Consider the following 26,991-nt stretch of genomic DNA (forward strand, 5'->3'; position numbering starts at 1 on the left):
TTTCTTTTTTTTTTTTTTTTTTACAATGAATCTATTATCAGTTTGTAATAGATTGAATTAATCATCTTTCAATCAATTTATCTTTTGTTGTAAAAACCTAGTTTTCATTATGTATTAATTTTAAGATAATAGTAGTTTATTAAACATATCTAATATTTCTTGCTGTAAAAACATTGGAATTGTGCCTGTAATGTAACCCAGTGAAAGGAGGTGTTATCAATAACTTTCCCAAGATCAAACAAATTTTTAATATGAGCTGTTTTATTGTTATTATTGTTCTCCCAAATTTGCAATATGTTTATTGCAATAAATGATCAATAAATATACATAGAAAAGAATATATATTTATATATATACACTGCCATTCAAAAGTTTGGGATCAGTAAGATTTTGAATGTTTTTTCAAGACGTTTCTTATGCTCATCAAGGCTGTATCTATTTGATAAAAAAAAAAAAAACTGTAATTTTGTGAAATGTTATTGCAATTTAAAATAACAGTTTTCCATTTTAATATACTTTAAAATATAAATTAAGCTGAATTTTCAGCATCATTACTCCAGTGTCTTCAGTGTCACATGATCCTTCAGAAATCATTCTAATATGCTGATTTATAATCAGTGTTGGAAACAGTTGTGCTGCTTAATATTTTTTGAGAATATTTTTTCTTGTGACACTGAAACCTGGTGTAATGGCTGATGAGAATTCAGCTCTGCGTCACAGAAATAAATGATATTTTAAAGTATATTAAAATAGAAAACCAGTATTAGAATTTGCAATAATATTTCACAATATAATTTTTTTTTTTTCTGTATTTTTGATCAAAAAATACAGCCTTGATGAACATAAGAAACTCCATTTAAAAAAACATGAAAAATCGTACTGATTGCAAACTTCTTATATATATATATATTTTATTTTCTGCGTTCAGCAGACGAGCGAAATTCATACAGGTTTGGAACAACATGAGGAAGAGTAAATGATGACAATTTTGGGTGAACTATGCCTTTAATAATGGTTAAAAGATTATATTATTTGTGTACAAGTACTCTATAGTTTATGTATTCATTTTATTTGAGATAGCTGTTTATTGAAAATTGAATACAAAAGCAAACAACACTGGATTTGTACCTCTGATGCTTTAAAAAAAGGCAATGGGACACATGGAAAAGACTTTATATGTTTAATTTGCAAGAATGAAATACTAGCCTACTAATTTCCTCAAGAATTTAAATGCGGTGCCTGTATCGCTTATATAAATGTTGACCTTTTGCTACAGCTTCCGTTTGGGACCACGTGCACACGGGCCGTTGTGTACATTTCAGTGCGGGTGTGTTTTCTTGAGTGCCTTTGTATCTATAGGGGTGCTGAGTTGTCAGAATCGTGGTGGGAGGCCACTGTGAGTGATCTGCTGGGTAGCTGAGTGCTCTCCGACTGCTTTTGTAATTATAATGCGTTTTGTGTCGATTCCCGGCATACTGCCGTCCCACCCCTTTGTCTCTGCGAAAGCCTCTTGACATAGTTCATATCCATTATGAGAATATCATAAGCTTCTCCTCGGCCCACACAAAGCTTCTTGACAGAGTCCCGTCGTCTCACTCATGCTGTGGAAATCTTCATCTTCTAAAGTGCGGGAAATCGAGGAACGGACGTTTTCCTTCGTGACTGTCATTCAGTTGGTTTGTTCACAATGGCCTCATTCAGGAAAGGCCTCCGACTAAACAGTGTCAAACTAAATTAGAGAGAGAAAAGTGTGAGGGAGAGAGATAGAGGGGTACCGGTCACTAGAGCTACTGGTCCGTCGCCAACTGCCCCGACCATCTATCTCCCAGAGAGAGCTGACACAATGAATAGCCCCGAGGGAGGCGGCCATCACCCAGGGAACAGCGGAGTCTACAGGCAGAGACACAGAGGACGGGCTTGAGGGGTTCGAATGAATCGTCCGTTGTTGTGGGCAGCAGGCGGTGATTTGTGGTCACAGCAGACTGTGAACGAAGCCAAAAAGGTGTAGACAAAACAGAGAATAAAAGACGTTCTTTGTTGGGTTACAATAGCTGATGTTTTTGTGTAAAATAATTTAACCATAGAACAAAAAAATGGCAAGTAATTTGGATTTTTACAGTCTGGTTGTAACTCAAACACTTGTCACTCTTTTCTTCATTTGGATACGTTGCCATCCTGTTTTTTAGCTGGCAAGTGTGCAAAAATGGGTTGGCTATTTTTTTGTTTGCTTTTGATACTTGATAGTCTGATAAATCCTCATAATAGTTTCCATTCCCCAGCAGTGATGTCTGGGCCTTTACTGCCCTTCGGTTGTATTTTCACATTTGTACAGCAGAGGGCGCCCTGTATCAAGAACTCCTACACTATTTCACAGCTTGCTTTAATAATGTGAAATGTGAAGCTTGATACTGAAGTTTTATTCGCTTACCTGCCAGCATTTTGCTATTGTCATTCCAACATAATTTTACACTGACATGATTTAACAGGCCCTTTTGGATGTGAAATGTAGTAGTTTGGAATCATATTACTCAAAATTAGAATTTCCTCATCCACTTGAATTACTTTGTAGCTTAGAGATGCTTTAAAATTCACAGCAGGAAGTCCCCTCAGTTCATCCTGACCATTTGTGGAAATGATTCATTTTGATTCAATAATTTGATCTGAGTAACACACTTTGATTAGGCCTAATTATTTCTAAAAATGCATTCTTAGCTAACCTAACAGATCTTTGCCAAGAAAGAAGCAAACTACACAACTATTCAAAATATTTAATTTGATAGAAATGAACACTTTTAATCAGCAAGCATTCATTAAATTGATCAAAAAGAGACAATAAAGACATTAAGGATGTTACAAAAGATTATTTCAAATAAATACTTAAAGTTAGACTTTTCCATTACAGGAATAAATTAGATTTTAAAATCTATTGAAATAGAATATAAATGTATTATTTTATATTATTTTTGAATAATTTTATATATTATTTTTTTATTAAAAATAAAATAAAAAAAGTAATCATTATAACACAGGCTTAAAAATAAAGGTACCAAAAGGGTGTTTTTGCAGTGATGCCATAGAAGTTTTTGCAGTGATGCCATAGAAGAACCATTTTGAAGTACATTTGAAAAATCTAAAGAACCTTTTCTGCATTTGAAAGGTTCCATGGATGTTCAAGGTTCTTCATAGAACCATTGATGCCAATAAAGAACCTTTATTTTTAAGAGTGTAATGTTGCATAATATTACAATTTTTTTTACTGTACACTGTAAAAAATTACTGTGATTTTAACGGTAAAAAACTGTGAAAAAGCTACGGTAAAAACCTGTTAAATGGTTAACGGTAAGTTCCCCTAATATATACGGTGAAAAACTGTAATAGACATTTCAGGGAAAAAAACGTAAATTGACGTTCCCAGAATTCCCTGCATTGCATTTCAAATTCTGTTTGAATTTGATGTTTTTTCTTTGAAATAACTAGGTTTCTTCTTATCAGTTATGTTTATTAGGGTTGTATGTTACATCTAATGTTGTTAAATTAATGTTTATTGCGTATTTCAGTTTAATGAGTCTCACCATGATGGTGTTTAGTGTTTGTGTGAATGACACTGTGCACCTTCTATATATGTTATTATTTAAAAATCTGCTTGTGATGGGCTTTGGTTCATCATGTGACTTTCTCATCACCTTCTGCATTTAGTGGTTATCAGTGTATTACAAAGGTACAAAACAGATTTCATTACTTCAATAGGTTGGTATATTAACATTATATCAGTTAATGAAACTACGGTATTTAACTGTAAATTTAAGTTAAAACCGTAAAACCTAAAACGTTGCTACCGTATATTTTACAGTATAATTCTGGCAACCGCAGATGCCGTTTTTTACCGTAAATTTTACAGAATTCTTTTTACAGTGTATTTTACTGTTTACTATTTTCTGATCAAATAAATGCAGTCTTGGTGAGCATAAGAGACTTCAAGATGTTCAAAAACATCTTATTGACCCCACATTTTTTAATGGTAGTGTATGCAAATAAAGAAAAGCAATACTGAATCTTGGAGAAAATTATGGTCAGGTTTCAATGAAAGCATTTTTATTTTAGTTGCATCAAGAAACCGAGAGCATTGTTTCACCACAGCTACATATTCAGTATTTAGATTCTTTTTTTTGTGCAAGAAAACATTAAGTGGACCACCAGGAAAAATAATAAAAGAAAATGCTACAAAGTGTATAATATCCCGCCTTACAGGTAATTATATGTAAGCTATTTCTAGGTTGATTTCTCTGAAAGCACCTGCTAGTCTGTGGCACAGTCAAAAGATTGCTCTGTTTGTTTGATCTTGACCAAACTGGCACAACTAATGGCATCCATTTGGGGTGGGACTATCTGTTTGGTTAGCCAACGGCAGATGGAGAACCATAGAAACAGTAATTTAGTTGTTTTTGGTGACATAAGTTACACGCTTTAAGTATACCTCTGCTATAAGATGAAAAACACTTTCCACTGCAGGTCTTCTCCTCATGGGTTAAACCTTCTTACAGTATGTTTCTCAGCACTATCATAAACCACGTGGTAACACCAGGCCTTTGGAGAGTGTGTGCCCACTTGACCTCACTGCAGGGACGGCCAATTGATGTTTAGTTTTACTTCACACTCCTAGTGTTTATATAAATCAAGACACCACAGGTACAGTTGCTGGGCGGGAGGTTTAAGATTAAAGCATTAGCACAGACACTGGGCGTTTCGCAGACATGCACCCAACAATATAAAAAATAAAATAAAATGACCTAATGCTTTCCCACCCACAACACCCTTTTTAATCCACCCCAGCCCAACTCGCACGCTGTTATTGTACCTCAGACAGCATAATTAAATCTTTTTAAGACGTTCGTAGGATCAGAAGTGAAATGGTTAAATGATTCTCTGGCTGAGACGGTTGTTTTTACATAGCTGAGTTGAACGGAGGAGTGCTCATTGTTAGGAAACTTAAACCACTGGCATGGCATGACAGGTTCATTCTGTCTTTCTCTGCGTGTCTCTCGCTCACTTTCTCTCTCTCTCTCTCTGGCTGTGTCATGAGTCTTAGAGCGCTCCTAAATAGCAACAAGTAAGCATGCGGCCAGAACGGGCTGGAGAAACTCTCAACAGGACATGAGGAGAGAGAGAGAGAGAGAGAGAGAGGTTAGAGGGGGAGTGAAAGAGGATTGAAGCCGTCCCCTCCTCAACACACTCACTCACAATGTTGAGTGTTATATACTTTATACGAAGCTTCTTTAAGGTAAGAGTGCTTCAGCTTGTTTTCATAGCTTTGTGTTGGTTACGGATTGTCGGAACAGATTAACATCACACTGTCATTTTAGTTAGTTATGGCATTCGGTTAATTTTCATTTGAAGCTGTTCTTAATAGGTTATCTTGCAACTTTGCTTCCTGGAAAGAGGACAGCCTTGAGTTCAAAGGAACATTTTTGACATATTTGCTTTGGTGAAAGATATGTTGAAGTTTTAGATGAAAAATGTCATAGCAGATAATATTAGCATGTCAGGATCTGATACATTTGCTTTAATTCATTGTAATGATATTAAGTTTGCACTTTTTGGATTAGTGATTCTTTTAGAATCAAACAAAGATGTTTTTTTGTGTCAGATGTCTGACAAACTTCCTATAATGGCAGTTTGGTTGTATCCTTGGGCTTGTTTCTTGAGATCACATATGTCTTTGATTAAATGAAGGACGCCTAGATCACCGCCTGGACTTTCTCCCACTGAGTCAGTGAAGCTTCACCAACGGCCGCGATTAGTGTGCGTGAGTGGATTCGTGCAGTTGGGAGGCAGTATTGGCAGCGTCTTCAGCGTTGTCATGGATTTGGGGAGGTGCTGGTTTAAAAAAATGCTTTTCAGTGGCACAACAAGGCAAGTAGTTTTTCAGCTCGAGGAGGGTCAAACTTAACTTATATAAGAGAGAGAACAAGAGTGTCCAGCCAGCTGAATTTACACTTACTGTCACTGCCGAGGTGGAAGCCTTTTTGACACGCTGCCATCAGCCTCCAGTGAGTCAGTGTGTACAGAAAAGTTTTGTCATTTGCTGTGTTCCTGTTTTTAAATACACATTCATGCATAAAAAATCTTAGAAATATGTGCCAAGATATGTATGTTTTCAGCACATTTTCCTTATAGTGGCCCCAAACTCTATTTAAAGACATTGCATTTGTTTTGCAATGTTTGAAACATACTTTTCAAGCATAATATTTTACAAATACTGTAAATTATAATGATATATGATAACACTTTAGTATAGGGACCAATTCTCACTAACTTACTAACAATAGCATAGTTATTATTAACATATTTGTGGTCTATTAGTACTTATTAGTACTATAACATATTTATGATCATAGTCTACATCCCTAATTCTACCCAATACCTAAACCTAACAACTGCCTTTTTAACTTTTTAATAAGCAGCAAATTTATTGAGTTTATTGAGGCAAAAGTCATAGTTAATGGTTTTTTAATAGCGAGAATTGGACCTTAAAATAAAGTGTGACCGGTTATTTTATAAAACCTTTACATTATAAAACATGGACTCTTAAGTAAATCTAAAATCTAATCTAAATCTAACTCTTTAAGTAAATGAATCCTTTTCACTTTTTGGAACTGAATTGAACTCCTTACATTTACTGAACTGCTTACATTCATAGCTAGCATTTTATGTATCCTAAATGCACATAATTACTAAATACTAAAAATGTTGTCACAATTTAGAATTTTGGCATCAATCAATCAATAGACAGACAAAATGACAATATTGGTAAATTCTGATTACAAGTGATATTTATCTTTTTTCTTCACTTAACTGTGATTTAAAGTAATAGTTCATTCAAAAATGAAAATTTTGCCATTTACTCACCTTCATGTTGTTCCAAACCTGTAAGACCTTCTAATTTCTGCTAAACACAATAGATATTTTGAGTTTTTTGAAAAATGTCTGTGTTTTTTTTTTTTTCTCCATACAATATGTCAAATTGCAACTGACATTTTTCAAAATATATTTGTTTGTGTTTTGCAGAAGAAAGTCAGTCATACAGGTTTGGAGTGAAATGACAGTGAAGAAGTTTTTGGGTGAACTATCCCTTGAAGTGTTTAAATATTTCTCGGAGCCACTGTACATCATGTCCCCTACTTCTTAAACTGGTAGAAAAGCAAACTAAGCTGTTTTCATGGGATGTTGAAATGTGCCATGTAGATCTAGCCACCTGACTCACTTATAGATGCATTGTAATGAAGCATGAGTGTCCTGAAGCAGGACTGCAGTTGCAGCTCAGTTTAAGCGCAGTGCCGTGTGTCTTACTCAGCTCTTCCAGCAGCCTCATCTGTGATGTAAGAACCTCTCGTTGAGGGGAATTGTTGAATTGCAATATGTCATGCACAGCATGAGTCAGATTATGGTTGTGAATTAATGCATCCTCACAGCCTGGCTCTCTCTGAGAGAGATTCTTTTGAATTCATATTTTGCCTTTTTGGCATGGGAATGTATAGGCAGGTTATGCATGCGCTCAGTCAGCATAACCGCTTCATGATCATTTCAGCCATAATTTTGTTGACATAAGCACTGAACAACTTAATCAATTGTCAAACTTCATACTATGAACATAAACTGCCTTGACTTTTGGCCTTTTACATCTCTATGCTGCCAGCTGAAATTAGAGCCGTGAAACAGCACTTTTCCCAAACAATGCCGTTTTCAAGCGAAGAGCAATGCGACAGAAGATCCGTCCCAATCTGCTCTCCCGCCAGGAATATCAGCGATCAGATTGCACATGAATGGGAGTTGTTTTTCCCTTCTGTGTTTTCCTGGGGCAGTTTGATTATCCGGTTTCTCCTTGAATCACAGTGTTTTGGCATGTCAGAGCTAGACATGAGTAAAAGTATGGGTGTGGATGCATGTATTAGCATGCATGTTGTTGTTTGGGACTGATAGGTGTGTGTGTGTGAGTTGATGCTCAAGGCCCACAATCCCTCTGACATACAGGTTTGAGAATGCCGATTACATACCACACTCAGTTACACAATACATCGGCTTCTATTACATTTGGCTGGACAGGGAAATAGACAGACAAATTAACTGAAGAAAAAAAACAACAAGGGAGCAGTGAGAGATTTATGTGCTTCATTAAGCAAAACATTTAGTGACATTTGAGTCTTGTGGCATGTGACACATGAGGAAGCTCAGAAGAAGTGTCTGTAAATGCAAGCAGATGACATACCAAATGATTTTAAGTATTTTTTTTTCAGTAGCTTATATGGCCTTTCCAAACTATCTCATTTAGAGTTTAACAGGACAGCAAGAACTGATAGTGAACATGCAAATGGTCTCAGCTAAGGATTTTATGTTATGTAAAGCCCTAATGCTGTTTAAATGTCCCACAATGAGGCATTTTCCTGAAGTCTCACTCAGGAAAAAAATGTTTATAATAGATGTGGACAGATTTTCTATTTCCCCAGAGTAGAGACAAGACCAGACCATTCAGACACAGAGAATGAGAGCGATAGCAGGACAGGAATGTAAACCAACTCCAAGAGGCGACGAGCTACCTAGTGTGAAGAAGAGGTGTTGTAGCCCCCCGTCTCGGACCCCAGCCTGTGCTTTTCTTAATATGGTCTATGATTTTTGGCCATAAGATCTCTGTGGTCATTTTAAACATTACCTCTATAGAGCTTAGTCAGAGTTTACATACATATATACAGTAGTAATGGGACGAGTTAAAACAAGTATTGTGTGGAATCTGTTCAGTGCTTCTTGAGATCATTGGTCATACACTCTCAGAAAAAAGGTACAAAACTGTCACTGGAGCATACATGTACACTTTAGGTACTAATATGTACTTTTAAAATACTATTATATACCTTTGAGGTACTAATATGTAGCATTTAGGGGTAAAGAAGGTACAAAGTTGTATCTGTTATATCTATGTTTTGTTTTACATATAGCACTTAGCATTTAGCAATGGTTCAATGGATGTGTTGTTGTGTGCAAGTTATGTCCCTGCCCTGTAAACCTGTTTTTGGGAAAACAGCTCCCTTGTGTTTTGGCGATTGTGTCTGTTTAGATTATGCAACCACTGATAAAGAATATATCATTCTGTTTGGTAAACAAACTTCTGCCGATTAGAATGGACAAGAGGGATCAGGGAGCCGTGGCATGAGTTTATAGGGCAAAGGTCTTTTCCCTGTGCATTTTTCTTGTGTCTCTTTGAGAGTTATCAGAGCAAGGCTTTAAATTCTGTCTCTCAGCAGGGGAGCATTGCATAAGCTGCTCATCACCTCCTCATTAGGAACAAGACACCACTTGTTATTTGGTCCGCTGGTTCAACACGCAGTGCTCTTTATCTGGGATCCCTAATAGTTTACAGAAATTGCGGGGATGAGGGTGTATTTAACCGCTTGTGCTTCAGTGCATCATGAGGAATTTCAGATAATATGATAATCAGATTTGGGAAGCAATAAACAGACTGGGAGATTACATTCTGCTATCAGACTCCTGTGAGAAAAGTCTGACTTATGGTAAATCTGGTGAAAATCACATGATCCAATTCATGCATAGCGAGTTCTACAAACAGCCATGAAAATGTAGTAATCAAAAAGCATTTGTACAATTCAGGTAATTTTAACATGTTTTATGGTTGTCAAAATCATACGAGCGGAGTTGAAAATGCCTAATCTCAGAAACACAACATTCCTTAGCCTACAGTATGTCTCTATTTCTTTGTTGTCACTGAAACCTCTGAATTAGATTTATCTCAACAGTAAGCATTGACCTTCACTGTCTGTCAGACAGTGCGCACATCTTCTGCAAATTTACAGCACGCTCAGTATGCAGCCAGTGTGTTGTTTGTGTGCTTCTGGAGGTCTTCATTCAGTGGATCAGGCTGAATTACATGCTTACTAATGATTGGAGTATAAATGTGCAGTTGAAAAGCCTCAAATACTCTACAGTGAATATCTGATCTAGACTTCTAATGCAATTAAAAAGAAATCATAGAGTGTCGGTCATGTTTATAATACTTTGGGAATGAAACAAGGAGCGTCATACCTGCAGATCCTGCACTTCAAAGATAAATATGCAATGCCTGATACAAGGACCTTTGATGAAGATATAATGGCTCAAATGGGGTATTCCTAGCAAAGTGAGCACATGAACTTAAAGATAGCTGGAAGATAATCTTCAAATAAACCGACAGAAGTGATGAAGTGTTGGAACACGTGAATCAACTAGGGCTGTAATGCATTCATTTAGTGTGATTAAGTATGTAAAAAAATACAAATGAATCTATATAAGAATAGAATTAATCATGTCCTCTTCCCTGTTTATATATTTCATAAGAAGAGATTTCTCTACCATCAGGGCAGTGGTAGGAAAATATTCATGCATTATAGTTCATTGCACTTAATTTGATTGTTTAATTGCGGGTCTAAGATTTTAACCAATGCAAATAAAGCCTCAATGCTGTTGTTTACAGTGTTTTTAAAACATTAAGAAGGATATTGTATGAAATAGCATTGGAGAGAGCTTTGTTAAAGCAGTATGTCTGATCTGAAGTCAGCGGATTTAATTGGCACAGGGAGGATCTCAGTTGTGTGTGCACCTGCTCTAAATCACCACAACCACTTCTTATGCACAGCAGTGTTCATGAAGGCTCCACTATACTTGGAAAGCTAAAGCTCTTAAATATATCCACTGGGTTATATTCAGATGCATTTCAGCTAAAACTATTTCTAAAGTAAACATTTCTGCAAATACATCTTGCTATTTTACTATTACTTAAAATCTGGTAGAAGTTATGATCTTAGATGACCTCATCATTATACATAAAGTCTCACATATTTCGTGATACTACTACTACTACTACTACTACTATTACTACTACTACTACTACTACTACTACTACTAACTTTTATTTATAGCTAACTTTCATGGCATTCAAGGACACCTTACAACAAAAGTCAATTAAAAAACAAAGTAAAAGACTGAGTTTTAGATAAAGTAGACCTAGACCCAACAAGAAGGACTTCAGTTATGTTGGCATTGAGTTTTAAGAAATTCATCCAAATGTTGACATCCTGCATACATTTAGTATGAATAAATGAATGAATGAATGAGGCATTTATATAGTGCTTTAATGTGTATTGCAATACACCCAAAGCGCTTTACAATCATGTGGGGGGTCTCTTCTCAACCACCACCAGTGTAGTAAGTTCGAGAGGGTATGGAAAATATTAGGTTTTGTAGATATGCACAGTTGTGTATCATCGGCGTAAAAATGAAAATTAATACCAAAAGTGGGAAAAATATGACCAAGAGATAAAATATAAATAATAAAAAATGCAGACCCAACACTGACCCCCGTGGAACGCAGTGAGTTTCTGAAACTGGCTCAGATTGAAAAAACAGTTTTTTTTATTTTTATTTTTTTTATCACTTTAAAGGGGTCCTATTATGCTCTTTTACAATGTCTTGATTTTGTTCTGGGTGTGTACTAGAACATGCTCTCATGATTGGTGGTTCGAAAAACACATTATTTTTCACATAATTTACATTACAATCCCTTTCTCCCCAGAACAAATGGCTCGATTAGTTCTGGGTTTGATGAAGGCCCGCCTTCCAATAAACTAAATGTATTGTGATTGGTTAGCTGTCCCAGTGCGTTGTGATTGGCGAACAGCTTAGACGGTGTTTCAGTACTGCCCCGCCCCTTGCCAAAGCAGCAAGTTCCGGATGGCGTCGTTATTGCCATATCAATTTGAGACGGATTCAGACCTTGAAAATATCAAACAAGAGGATCGCGCAGAATCTTTGCATTCATGGATATTGCAAGGCATATTAGAGTGGCTAAATCACGATTTAGATAGGATGTCAACAACCGCTTAAAACAACTGCATTTACTATATACAGATAAGTGCAACGGTAATATGTATTATATTTATTGTTCTTTAATTCTAAAATTATAACATGAATTGCAGTGAAACTGTTATACAGTTGAATTAATTTATACCATAGTCCAGTGTTTCCCAGACACCCTATTTGTGGCGACATATATATGCAAATTCATTCTCTACCAGCGGGAGGCACTGTTGGAGTGGGAGAGATCGAGGTTTCCGCGGTAACACTGTACACAAAGCGCTCCGCTCACAAACGCTGCTTTATCAGATATTACATGCAAGATGAACTGAAAATGACATCCACATTTTTCTGAAGACAGTCGGTTTACTTCAGAAATACAGTGATGTAAAAACACCCGCACCGGGTTTCGATTTTGAAACGTGCAGTGCTCATATTTATTCTATGAAGTCAAAGCCTTTTGAAAAAATCTATTTGTGGCGGTCAGTTTTGATATTGTGGCAGGTGCCACAAATAAATCAATGTATGGGAAACACTAAGTCTCATAATTTAAGTGTAAATTCTGCAGATTACATCATTGTCCAGTATTGTACTGTCAGCAATTTATAAAAACGTTTTTATGTTTGCAACATACATATTTACATACACAATTATCCGTAGGCGGGATTTATTTTAATGATATTCTAATGGACAGCTTTGTGATGTCACAAACACTGGAAATCAACTTTGTAGTCCAAACGAGCCGTTCGTTATAGTTCTTGAAAAGGGATTTTTTAAAAACAAAATATCTCCCTTTGGAGTGGACTTTGAGATTCGTAACTTTGTAGAGCTTTTTTATGCCCAAACATACACACTACACACTGACTAAAATTCAAAAAGTGAAAAAGCATAATAGGACCCCTTTAAATATTATGAAAACCAAAGAAGTACAATACAATAAAAGCCAATCGATCGAATAATACTGAATGATGGTGTCGAATGTGGCTCTAATATCTAAAAGAATAAATTTGATGAATATGATGGCATATGACAGGCGTGGCGAACGTCAGTCCTGGAGAGCCACAGCCCTGCAGAGTTTTGCTTCAACCCTAATCAAACACACCTGAACAAGCTAATCAAGGTCTGAAGGGTTACTAGGAAGCAGGTGACTTTTAATTAGGGTTGGAGCTGAACTCTGCAGGGCTGCGGCTCTTCAGGACCAGAGTTCGCCACCTCTGGCATATGACCTTCATTATGTTAAATCTGCTTCCTGTGCTCCTCGCCACTATATTTAGAAATAAGAGCAGCCCTCGTGTGTAGCACATGTAACTTACCCAAAATTATCACCTATACTGAAAATATATAGTGTAGAAATAATTTCCACTCAGAAATTGGTAATAAACCACAAATAATCACAAAAAATTAGATGTGAATTTTGAAGTGGAACGACTAAAACTGTATGTTATTATAAAATGCACTCTAATAATCTTTGTTTTATTTACAACTTTGAATATTCAATATAGATTTAGACTTGACGCAAAATCATTTCACTATGTATGAATATAGCATTAAAAATATCTGCAGTCCAGTTGTTCAGTCAGTTCAGAATACAGAATTCAGTCATACGGAGCCCCCAGTGAGTGTGGGTATCTCCTGACAGCGACATCCTCGCATGTGTGCAGATGTGTTTGTGTGTGCTTCCCTCTCTGTGGTTGGCCTCCCCGATGGGATGAGCTCATGCTCATGTTGGGATAGCAGCAGGGTCCTGTGATTGCAGCACTTCAGTGTGCCAGAGTGATCCGATGCACGCCTGTACCTCCTCCTGAACCTCAAACACCTTCTGACTTTAAAACCACCTTCCCCTGAAACCAAACCACTGCTCCTGAATCACGAATCCTCATAAATCTAAAGTGAGCATGTTTAGAATGCCTGGAGAAAATGTTGTTAGCCGTCTCAATGTCTTGGCTGATGTTTTTATTGTTGTATTCTAAAGTACAATGCATACATAAATAGATGCATAAATAAAACAATGAAAGAGGATGTTGCTTCCAAAACTCTGTCAAAATGCTTGGCCAGTTTTTATTAAAACATGTTGCAACATTAGCCAGTACACAACAGTATAGCATGCTACACTGTTACACTGTCACATGACCTCAACACTGCATGTGCAGGAGTATACAGTATGTTGATGTTACATTTGCATGTCTTACGGGTTAGAGGAAGCAGACGCTCAGTCTGGACTGTGCAGCGATCCTGCACCCATGAGGAATGATGTAAGCAAAAGCACGCTGAGCTCACTGTGTATTCTCAGTGTATCTCATTAGCGAGCACTCTCTCTTTTATAGTGTTGTTCCAATCAGTTTAAGACACTCCATTGTGGGGATTTAAGATCAGAACAATCTGATCTGCCACACAAGTAATGATATGGATATTATTAAAAATCTGGGAGTGTATACCTCATTATTATCATGACAAGTCAATAGCAAATTGAAAGACTGTGATTGCATTTTTACTTTTTATTTATTAGTTAATTATTATCTCTTTTTATAGCACTATTTGCACTATTGTTTGCTGAAGAATCATGTCTGATGTGCTTGTAATGGAAATGACATGGCAGAAAGGCTATAAGAAACATCTAGCCTATACAGCAGATGGTGGTGCACCTTTTTTTGGTCCGACTGGTGGAATGGATTCAGACCTGCCTTACCCAGCAGCCCCTGAAATTCTCTAGACTGTCTATTTAAAAGCACTCAAGATGCTCACTTAAATCATGAAATATAGCCTACACTTGCACACCCTATTAATATGTTTGTTGACGCACACAGAGTTACGGATAGGTTCTTATTTCAGACATTAAGTCAAATGAACATAGATTTAAGAAGAAGGGAAAGATTTTCTCTTTTTGACAAGTTTGTTTCTACTTCTAGGCATTTAAACATCTTTTTGATAACTTATTTTATTTATTCTGTTTATTATCTCCACTGAGACTTTTATTTCTCACATATTTTGGCGTCTTTTTATTTAATACTTTTATTCAGCAAGAACACATAAAATTAATTTAAAAATGACAATAAAGACTTTTACAAAAGATTGCTATTTCAAATAAATGCTGTTCTTTCAAACTTCCTCAAAAATATTAAGTAGCACAACTGTTTGACCTTTGATATAATAATAATATTCGTTGACTACTAATAATAAATGTTTTTCTGAAAGATGTGACACTGAAGACTGGAGTGATGACTGCAAAAAATTTAGCTTTGACAAAACAAAAGCAGTAAAAATGTCATTATTCACACAGACTTTTAAACGGTGGTTTACTTGACTGAGAAATTCTGATGCTCAGTACTCTATATTTTGACCTGTAGAAAAGATTAGACATTATACTCAAGTAGCAGAAAATGATGAAATGTGAGTTGGACTGGTCTCTTTCACTCACTATCAGAGTTGAACATCTTAGCAAAATTGCTCAAGCTTGCTGCTGAATGTGGATAATTTGTGAACTTTGTGTTTCAAAATTGGACTGAGCTCTGGGATTTGCTTTGGGACTACTTCAACTACATTCAGCTACATGGAGTACATTAATGTCTTTATTTTTTTAGGAATATGGCTTTTGCTGTAATTTTCAGATTCTTCATGTTTCTGAATGCTTCACTGGAAGAGAACTTTACAGATCATTGAATATTCATAACCTGTCATACCTGTCATACCTGTCATAGATTCATGAATTGTATATAAGCTAGTTTTGTAATAGTTTAATTGAAACTTTAATTGATCCTTTAGTTTTCTTGGATGTACATGGGGTCGACAACTTTTTTGACATGAAGTTACTATATATAAATGACTGTGACACAATATTCCAAAGATCTGGAATTAACCCTGTATACTGTATATTTAACTTTCTTGGTGGAAATAAAAAATGAACCAAGCTGAAGGACTGTGAATATTTTTAACAGGCGTGACACCATGTAGTGGGTCAAGTGTCATTAGCAGTACCATGTGCATGATCGCATGTGCTCTTTTTGGCTCTGTCTTTCCATTTTTACCTCATATGCCTACTGTATATAATGTATATTCACACTTGAACACAAACCCAATCCCCCCATTCTCCTGCACAGCTTACGATGTAGTGTTAAGATGTTAAGCCATTTAGGGAACTCAACTGTAATCAATTTGGCAAAACAAGCTCTGGTTCCTGAATGGGGTCAGATGACGTTGTTTTGTTGGCTGAGGTCAGTGCGGACAGGTTTTACTCTTGGCTAATGCTGTACCACTATGTGCTCTGTCACAGTTTGACACTGATGTTTTGTTAAACATGTAAGATATAAGTTCTGTTAATAGGATATTGAACATTAGGGAGTTGAAAATGAGAAAACAGCATCATGCATGAAATATATATATATATATATATATATATATATAGAGAGAGAGAGAGAGAGAGAGAACTAATTCTATTTTGTATTTTATTTAATATTGTTAATACTAATTATACATTTTATAGTATTTTATGCATTTTACATTTATTCCAAAATAACCAAAGGCGGTAACAATATTTTGGAAACACTTAACAATGAGGTTTCATTAGTCAACATTAGTTAACTACTTTAGTTAACAGTAGTACGTTAGTTAATTTAGTTAGTTAACATTTAAAACGAGAAGTTGTGTTTGTTAACATTAGTTAATGCACTGTGATCTATCTATCTATCTATCTATCTATCTATCTATCTATCTATCTATCTATCTATCTATCTATCTATCTATCTATCTATCTATCTATCTAATCTATCTAGAAGACTGTGCAGGAGTATTTGGCACTCTTTGATACCTGCTGTTCTTAAAGCCATTCTTCTTAATGTCCTTTCTAATTTAACCTGAAGGCCTTGGAGTAGGTTGACCTGTCTGGATTAGCTGGAGATGTGGTGTGATTGATGACCCCTCGATTATTAAGCACAAGCAGGGTATGATAGGGGGCTTTCATCTCTTTTTGTTAGCAGATTGACTTGGTCTGGTGTTTGCTTTTACAATCTTTTGGGCTCACAAGATTGGAGACATGGTTAGTTATTGGTATACAGACCAGTGGGTTATGAGGCCAATAAGAAGGGATTATGGAATGTGCTGAGGAGAAAAAAAAAACGGTCCGTTGCGAACAGCAGGTTGGCTGGTGGTCTACTTAGGGGATTGTTTGTATGTTTGCTCTAAGCTGGATGACAGCGCAAATGTCTGCTCTGGTGCAAGTTCCCATCCCTTTCCACAGCCTACTATGAGTGGAGCTCAAGGGGTCAAGTTTTTTCCTCTTAAGCATGGTCCAGTTAGTCCGTAATGGTAGATTTTGTAACCACAATATCTGACTACAAATGCATTTTTGCATTTATGTGCAGTCTGTTGTATTGCTGTCATTTACTTTTTATTAGCTTTTTTATTTTTTTTGGCAGTTGTCAATTTTTATTCCCCTGTTGTTTGTGCTAATATGATGTTAATGACTCATGCAATCTGTTGTGCTCTCATGTGTTCCTTACATCTGCATCTGTTCATCATCATGTACATGTTATTTGTGGGGAAATGATTCCATGAACAAATGAGCTAATGGATCAGATGCTTCATATAAGTAGATGCTTTCTAAAGAGCTCAGGACGTGGCTGAGTGACACATTAATTCCAGGTGTGAGGGGAAAGAATTTAAGAGTAATTGAATGATTTTCATACCTCTATGGGTAACTTCACAATCATATGTTCCTCTTTAGAGTTAAATTGATTGCAGACAAAAAAAAAAAAAAAAGACTCAACAAATTGTTTAATTCCTATTTTGAATTGCCTCACTGATGTCACTTATAAACTGTTTACTTTGAGAAAAATAAAGTCCTTTTTGTTAAGAACAGCAAAATAACTCACATATTCTCTTTGTCCTCCTAGGCCCCGGCTTTAGAGGACCCTGGGAGTGAGGCAGCCTGTCTGGATGATGGGGAGTCTCTGCAGGAGGAGCATGGAGAGCAACAGGACCATCAGGAATGGTGTGAGCCAGTTCCTGAAGCAGTACAGGACACAAAAGAGGAATATTTTGACACACACTCTCAGCACAGTGACACTTTCTCTGTCTTGAGTCATGAAACTAAGGACTGCTGCAGGACATCGCTCAGCTATGAGACCGGATCTTGCTCTGTGGGTCATCTGGACTCACACTCACCTTCAGTTAGAAAGAGGGATCCCTCTTCATCAAACCAGCATCATTCTGTCAATCATGCTGACAGTCTCAGTAGAACAGTGGATGGAGAACAATTGCAAACACAGTCTGGAAATATGGGGATGATGCGCATGGGAGTTGATGGCACTGGAATGTCGCAAGCTAAGGGTGCTCTGGAATGTGAGGAGGTTTTTAGCAATTTTCCAGCGGGACCTGGAGTTGATTCTTCTTCAAGGAATGACCAATCCTACGTAGTAACACCCCTACTGGCATTAGAGAACGCTGTAGAACCACAAACACTCACTGAGCCATGTGCTAATGACTCATTATTGACCTTAACAGACGGTGATGGAGCCAAGTCTCAGTTTGCTGACACCTTTGAGGGAAGATCGAAATGGGATCAAATTAACAAAAATATCACAGACGCTCAGTCAGGACACAATGAGCCACGAATACAGAACATAACCTCAAGTGAAAAGCAGTTACGGCAAAATGATATTGACACTAGTAATACTGAAATACAGTTGATTTCGAATGCATCTGTTGCGAATAGTAAAGATAACAAATGTCATGAGCTGGGTGTTAATGAAAATAAGATCAGTTTATCTGTATCACGTCATCTTTCTGTAGATGAGTCTGTATCAGTTGAGAAGCCTATTGAACAGGAATTTGACGAGTCAACAAAACATAGCCAATCACAGCCCTCAGTAGAGCACAGCCAATCACAGCCCTCAGTAGAGCACAGCCAAACACCATCCTCAGTAGACCACAGAAAATCACAACTGTCAACAGAACATAACCAATCACAGGATTCTATAGAATGCAGCCATTCACGGAATTCAGCAGAACACAGCCAATCACAGGCCTCAACAGAAGACAGGCCATCACAAGATTTTGTTGAACACAGCCAATCACAGGACTCAGTTGAACACAGGCAATCACGAGACTCAATAGAACACAGTCAGACACAGGATTCAGTAGAATGTAGGCAATCACAGAATTCAGTAGAAGACAGCCAATTACAAGAACATAGTCAGTCAAAGGATTCTGTAGAATGCAGCCAATCACAGGATTCTATAGAATGCAGCCAATCACTGTATTCAGTAGAACACCGGCAATCACAAGACTCAATAGAACACAGCCAGTCACAGAGCTCAGAAGACATTCCATCCCAAAATTGCATCAAACACAGCCAACTACAGACCCCAGTAGAACACACCAAATCACAGTACTCTGTAAAATGCAGTCAATCACAGAATTCAGTAGAGCACAACCAATCACAGGACTCAGTAGAACACAGCCAGTCACAGAGCTCAGTAGAAGACATGCTATCCCTAAATGTAATCAACCACAACAAATCACAAGACCCAGTAGAATATAGTCTGTCACTGACCTCACTACAACACACCCAATCACAGGATTCCGTAGAACTTAGCCAATCAATTGATTCTGTAGAATGCAGCCAATCACAGGATTCAGTAGAAAACAGTCAGTCACATACTACATCAGAGCACATTCAATTACAGAATTCTATAGAATGTAGCCAATCACAGAATTCCATACAACACAGGAAATCACAGGATTTACCAGAACAAAACCAATCACAGAACACCATAGAGCAAAGCCAATCACAAACTGCAGTGGAACACAGCCAATCACAAATTTCAGTAGAACACAGCCAATCACAGGTTGATTTCATTAAGGCAAATTCTATGAACACCCTGTGGACTGTGACCGAGTCAGACTCAAACACAAACACAGCGGCTCTTAATGAAAAGGGACAATTAAAACAGGACTGTGTGGACGTATGCATGAATTGCGAAGTTAGTCAATCCTTGAAAACATCTGGAAGGCTTTCATCAAAGGATAATGACAAAGAACTCGATTTGAACTTCAAAAAGAATAATAGTCTAAATTTAAAAAAGCAGAACTTAAATGACACCCCACCTGTTGTTTCTGAATGTGAGTCTTTTGCAGCTGAGAGAGCTTTCTCAAATGTGCCTAATGCAGCTTCTGCTGGAGTGTCAGATTCACTGAATCAGCATGTGATCAATGACCGGACCTCAGAACAGTCAGATCTGCAGGCCAGACTTCATTACGATCAACAAAATGTCCCAGTATTACAAATGCACACTGAAAAAAAGGATTACTCAGTTAGTAGTTATCACACGGATAGTCATTGTTTAGGGGACAGTGGGCAAACATATTCAGAGGACCATGAGCTTGAGGCAGATTTTTATGAAACCCATCAGTGCCCTAATAGCAAAATTAACTGTAACACACAGGGTGAATTCACTGAAGCAGAAGTGTATGTTAACACTACAACTTTTGATACCAATGATGGTGACGTTTTAGAAGGACCACAGAAGAATAGAAAAGCACATCACATTATTAAAGGGTACCAGAAGGAATGCACAATAGTTCCCTCGATAGAGCAGTCAGTTATTTACTCTGATAGTTCGGGGTGCATAGAATACACTAGGCCTAAGTCATTGAGTGTTGCGTGTCCTGACATGAAGACAGCTGAAGCCGATAGGTGTCCTGTAGACAGTCCTCTCGAATCTCTGGCTAGTCTGTTTGAGATTTCATATGACAAATCTCAAGTCAGCCCCACAGATGTTTGCTTTGAGCTCAGTGATGGCCTTCATATGAACTGTAAACAAGTAGCAAATTGCGTTATAGAATATACAGAGACCTCCAAACAATTTCACCAACCCGACACCCTGTCTGACAAACAAGCAAGGCAAAACGAGTCACTTGAAACAATTGAGCTGGATGTTGATAGTTTGTCTAGTGCATGTACTGATCCCTTCACAAATACGCAATCTCCTTTTGATTATTCCCAGCTGAACAGTAGAAACAATGAATACAGCTCAGACACAAATAATAATATTAAAGCCATTACTTTAGAAGAGTGTGCCTCAGGTGAACAGATCTCTTTGCCCAATTATTTGCAAAAATACAGCAGGTTTACTAACAATGCTGGATCTTTAATCTCAAAAGATGGTGATTGCAAAGACAGTGCCCCTGCTAGTCAGGCTACTCCCTTTAAAGCACCTGAAATGAGGACTACAATTGACAGCAAAGATAATGCAGCTAAACCTTCTGAATTCAACGAATTCAGCAGCCATAGAGATGCTATACTAAAGCAGCTCTGTGATTGCTGTGGTGGAAAGGAGTGCCAGCTGCACTTGTCTGCAGTGGAAGGAGAGCAGACAGCAGGAGGATTTCAGTTCAAGGGCACAGACGGCATCAGTCAGAGCAGAACTGCAGCGTTGCAAACCTTGAGTCCCTCACACACAGATGACCAATGCAGCACACATGGAGAGGTTAATGCAGACTCTACAAACTGTGAATTTTCACATATTGGCCATTTGCTTGCACACAAACATCCGGAGCTCATCCAAGAGAAAAGCATATTACCACTGAGTGGCTCTCTCAAGGTCGATGATACTTATGCATTAGAAAACATGGAGAGAAAGCTTGAAGCTTTCTGGCAAACTCTCCTGAAAGCACTGATTCAATATGTGAAACTTCTGATCCTCTTTGTGAGCAATCTTTGCAACTGCGCAACTCGGAGACTGAGGGCGCATTTGTTACATGTTGCCGTATTTTACCCATCACTAATTTAGAGTCCATTTTGGAGTCGGACCGTTCACCAGAGAGCTCATTTGTGATGGAAAACGGACTGGGGGAGCAACAGGGAGGAAGTCCATTATCCGAAGGTGGATTCAGTGAGGAATGGAGCTCTTGTGATGACGTCACAAACCAACCACATGAGGACATTTCTGCCATGTGTACAAAAGCCAACGTAGCCACTGTCATGAATGAACCAGATGCTGGAGAAACAATGAGCTCATTATCAAATGGTTTTGATAGCAGTGATGGTTATAGTGTTTCCAGTTTTGTGTCACAAGACCTTGACTCCAGTACCAACAGCGAAGAGACGGAGGACAGCACTCAGTCATCATCTAGTCTTCGTGGTTCTGCAAGAAATAAGAGAACCCAATCAGGGAAGGGCTCTGTGTTTTCGGTTTTTTCTCGAATGCCCTCATTCCGCAAGATTAAACGAGAGCACAAAGGCAATAGCAAGGTTGATCCAGAAATTAAGGACTCCAGTGAGGATGGAGATGAACGGGGCGAGTTGAAGTACAATATGTCGCCCACACGTAACAAATCCAACCCTTCACTGTACAAGACCTCTATTTCTCAAAGTACAGATCATCTCACAGACATTACAAAGCTTGTTGACCATTCCACCGATGATATTTTTGAAAAAGCTTTTACTTTAAACATGCAGAATAGAGAGAAATATACAATATCCCAAAATTTGTATCAGCAGCACAAAGATGGAGATGCACTGGATTTTAGAGTTTCCCCAACGACAGAGGGATTGCAACAAAAAAAAAGCAAGAGTGCCGATAACTTAAACTTGCGCATGAAGCTTGCAATGGCTCACAGGTCTCTGTCTAGTCTGTTTGAGTCCAGATATCCTGAGAGGGACAACCAGGAGCAGATTGCACAGTCAGAGAACGAGGATGTAAAAACCAAGCAGTCCTGGAGGAAGTCAAAACGTTCTAAGGAAGCAGAACTTTGTAAAAGAACTCTATCGGTTCCTGGGATGGTTTGTGACAAGTCCATACATCAGAGCCATATCGATTGTGCCTTCTGTGCTCCTCAGAACAGGTCCAGACTTAACAGCTCACCAGCTTCCCAAAAGAGTTTGAGGAACACGTGCCATTCTGATTCACAGAGTTTGAAATCTGGTCTTCAGGAACAGTCTGAAGATAGTAAGTATCCGGAAGGAGGTGAGCTGCCTTGTGCTCCTTACTTAGATTCTGACCAGATCTCAGAAGATGGCTTCGAGTCCAATGTAGAGGATAGGTCGCAATCACCTGTACACCCCACTGTTTTTGCACTTGCAAACCAGATGTCACCTACCTGGACCAGGTCTCTAAGCTGTTTTGAGACCACTGATACGCCGACGAGGCCCATGAGCCCTAAACCTCACAGTCCTGGTCTGGGCTGGACACACCGAAGGAGCTTCCGTTACCCCTCGAGATCCGTTGCATCTTCTCTCTGCTCGCTCGGTCAGGGAGTGAGCACTGATGGTCTCTCCGATCCACCTCAGAGACCAACGTCTCTGAAACCAAGGACAGCACAACTCACAACAACCCACTCTTTTGATTCTGAGTCCTTACTAGAGGACAGCAGTTCAGACAGCCAGTCTCAAAATAGCCTGAATTCAGCATCCCTGATCAACAAACCAGAGGTGAGTCAAAGTCAATTATGAAGTTTATGATGTTAGGAGAGCTTAAATGTGTCCTTTGAACATTTTGGACAGGATTGCTATGCGATTTCTCACTTTTTGTATTTTGCTTTGTTGTTTCTATATAGTAATTCTACTTCAGTTTGACTTTTCACAAGGCTCTTTATACGTCAAAGCAAAAGTGAATTGTTATGGTGCATTGTTCAAAATACATTCTTGCTTTCTGGTATTGAGCTGGACTAGGGTTGTTACAAGTTTAAGTCAGTACTTCTCAAAGATAGTGCCATCTAGCGGCTAACAAGGAACATTTATGATCACATTGTCCACCCTTTTAAAAAGTGTGGCCTACAGTGCAAAAATTCACTGTAAAAGATTTTAAGGTTTGTTTGAATAGATTTTATCTTAAAAATAAGTGTATTTTGCATTGCTAGATTTTTCCATTAAAAGTTTGGGGTTGGTAAGACTTTAAAATGTGTTTGAAAGAAGTCTCTTATGCTCACCAAGACTGCATTTATTTGATCAAAAATACAGTACAAACAGTAATATTGTGAGATATCATTACAATTTAAAACTGTTTTGTATTTTAAGCTATTTTAAAATGTAGTAATTTATTCCTGTGATGGCAAAGCTCAACTTGCAGCAGCCATTACTCCAGTCTTTAATGTCAGACGATCCTTCAGTAATTATTCTAATATGCAGATTAGGTGCTTATGAAATGTTTCTTCTTATCATCAATGTTGAAAACAGTTGGGCTGCTTAATATTTTTGTAGAAACTTTGATACATTTTTTCACACCATTTATATGAAAGAGAAATAATATGTACAGTATCTTTATAAATGTTTTTAATATAATTTTGATCAATTTAATGCATCTTTGCTGAATTAAAGTACAATTTTTTTCCTAAAAAATATTACTGAACCCAAACATTTGTTATGAATGTTATGTACTAATCTGCAAGTTTAGACAAAATACACATGTATTAGAGATATTTTCGTCTATATATAACGGTCTAATAATGTTTTCACTGGAAAAATATAAAAATACAGTGCAGTATAAATATCTTGCTAATGTTTACTTTTAACTTCTTAACATTGTTAAAAGTCAACATATGACAAAAACTGCATCCATTAGTGGACATCCATCGAAAGACATGTACACATGTACTGTACAATAACCACCTAAATTTGCACTCAAAGCATGTACAGCACAGTACTGAGCCAGCCTTCCAGTCAGAAGAGAGAAGACAACAGGGAAGCGCATGTGTGCTTCGGGTGAAGTCCAGAGAGCAGGGTAAAGCTGCACCCAGACCCATCTCAGACCTCTACGGTTGGACCGTGTCTCTTCAGGGCATCAGAGAGGTGGCGCTTGACCTGGAGAGGAAGAGCAATTCAACCGAAACACGTCGGCGTTCATGCTCACATGAAACATTGACCGATGTGGAGAACATCCATAAAAAGAAGCTTAACACGCAGCAAAGTTTGCGTCAGCTTAGCACACCAACATCTCAGAAGCACGAGAAAGTAAGGAACTCGTCAAAAAGAGAGAACAACTTGACCATCAGCATCTCCCACTGCACCTTTACTTCTCCTCTTCTGCTTTCTTCCTGTTTTGCGCTCCTGGATTCATTCCCTTTTAGTGCCTTTAGGATTTCCGATTTCTCTTCCGTTTCTTGTAATTTGCCTGAATACACAAACATCTGGCTGAACACTTTCAGCATTTATGATGTCTTTTAGAAATATCAAATGAGCTTATGAATTTGCATAATTTCAAATGATTAAGACAATTGCATTAATTTACACAGTTTTTCTCAGTACATACACTATATTGACTATAATATTATATTTAAATAATAATAATATTAATAATAATAATAACTTTAACACTGTTTTCCTAGTGCTTTTCATCATAAATAAATATAGATATACAGATAAATATATATTTTTATTTAGAATTAACAGCATCAATATAATGTTATAGTAATATATACTGTTTGTCACTGTTTTGTCAGTACTTTTCATTATATACTGTATATACATATAGTAAGTAGTATGTAGTATAGTAAAAAATTATATATAGCAAACATTTTTATTATTATTAATAATATATACTTTTATCTCATCCATAGGTGCGAGCTAGACTTTCCCTCACTTCTCCGGAGCAGTTCCCCTCTGTTCCTCTCAAAGACCACTTCTTCTCCCAGAGCACACCTGTGGGACTGGACTTTTTGGGCTGGCCTCACCGTGCATCGTTTTCAGGTATGGAACATTGGCATTTAAACTGTCTATACATTGCACCACAACCTTTTATTATAGTACAAAGTATATTGATTTCCTAAATCTTTCCTTTAAGTCTGAGTGTACTCTATTGTCCTCCAGGGGGCAATGGTTTCCTTCATTCTGCAACCTTTGATAACCCTTTGTGAGTTATTTATAGTTCTGTTTGTGACAGTCAGAGCCTAGAGACTCACAGACGTCTTTGATGTAAATGTATGGTCTTTCATCATCAAACACTAACCCATTTGCGTTAAGATACCTGGACATAAACCTGAGGAGGTCTTTGACCAGCTGCAGTCACAAACAAACAGTACATCTGTGATGAGTGATGAATTCCACCTACAGCGTGTGATTTCTTAAGAAGAAGCTTTATTCAGTCGTGTGTGCTCGTAGCGGGAGCACAGAGGCTATCTTTGTGCAGTAATGCATGGAGCGTGGAGCTCAAAGGCCCCCAGTGCTGATCCTCTCTCTTTCTGCCAAACAATCCTGCTGATTATTTCTCACCCACTCACTGGCGCCAGGCCTTCTCTCGCTCACTCTCGCTCGCTCTCTGAGTGTAGAGGTAGACCTGGCATGGGTTTATAACCCCCACCCCTACATACGCTCACATACGCACACTTTTAAAAGGAGACTTTGATTTAGGAAATTGAGTTGAGTGTCTCAATAGAAGTGTAAGCTACTATGAAATGGGCTTTGGCTGACCTTGAGTTGGCTGTTTTGTTTGCCTGCTGTTATGAGCATTATGTTTCTATGATCAACATAAAACCCTGACTAAATCTGAGCCAGTTATATATTAAAGTGTGCATTTTTTTTCTCCTGAATCTCTGATTTGAACTGAGACTTCTTGAACTTTTATTACTGTTGTTCTGTCTCATTTATATTTATATTCCTCCCACTATGATGTCTTATTGCTGGGACATGCTCTGTATTTTGCAAGACCTCTGTAAATGCCTTGCCTTATGCAATATGGATTCCTATGAGGAGAAAGACACAATGACCTCATTTTGCCCTTTGCTGACATCATGCCCACTCTACGACCTTTCTGTACGCCGCATGCAAAGCCAATGCAGCATTCCTATTGAGGTTATGCTAATGTTGAGTCTTAGTCTGTTTTAGTTCAGGAGTTCTTCATGAGAGAAACTAACACCGATACATGCTTCTCTCCACAGAATCGAATCTCAGCACACCAGCACAAGAGGCACATGGACAGGTCGCCCCTCTGGGTGAGTTTACTCCTTCTGAACCACAATATGAGCTGGACAATGCTGTGAAATATTGAAGGGACATTCAAACCTGTTTGTTTAACTTGTTTGCATCTGTGACTGTTGGGTTGAACATATTTTCCTCAGCTTGTGCATTTTTAGAATTCTAATATGGCGATTGTTTGTGCTATTTTAGTC

General features: G+C 37.8%; 2 protein-coding genes across 7 annotated transcripts in view; both read left to right on the top strand.

Moving 5' to 3' along the window:
* LOC131529373 (uncharacterized) overlaps positions 1–21,680 on the top strand; it is a 45,457-nt gene extending 23,777 nt beyond the window's left edge. For 3 of the 4 annotated variants that reach the window (XM_058759049.1, XM_058759056.1, XM_058759069.1), the window contains one exon: positions 17,781–21,680. In XM_058759049.1, coding sequence (XP_058615032.1) covers positions 17,781–21,680 — 3,900 coding nt within the window. Of the gene's footprint in view, positions 1–5,044; positions 5,279–17,780 lie in introns of those variants that run through there. The other variant, XM_058759066.1, reaches the window with a different exon arrangement.
* A 44-nt stretch (positions 21,681–21,724) lies between these two features.
* Positions 21,725–26,991, top strand: part of LOC131529392 (rho guanine nucleotide exchange factor 4-like) — a 39,086-nt gene continuing 33,819 nt past the window's right edge. For 2 of the 3 annotated variants that reach the window (XM_058759091.1, XM_058759082.1), the window contains exons 1-4: positions 21,725–23,320; positions 24,515–24,838; positions 25,444–25,573; positions 26,761–26,814. In XM_058759091.1, coding sequence (XP_058615074.1) covers positions 21,725–23,320; positions 24,515–24,838; positions 25,444–25,573; positions 26,761–26,814 — 2,104 coding nt within the window. The remainder of the gene's footprint in view (positions 23,321–24,514; positions 24,839–25,443; positions 25,574–26,760; positions 26,815–26,991) is intronic. The other variant, XM_058759100.1, reaches the window with a different exon arrangement.

The sequence above is a fragment of the Onychostoma macrolepis genome, chromosome 02, assembly GCF_012432095.1.
Source record: "Onychostoma macrolepis isolate SWU-2019 chromosome 02, ASM1243209v1, whole genome shotgun sequence".
Classification (NCBI taxonomy): Eukaryota; Metazoa; Chordata; class Actinopteri; order Cypriniformes; family Cyprinidae; genus Onychostoma; species Onychostoma macrolepis.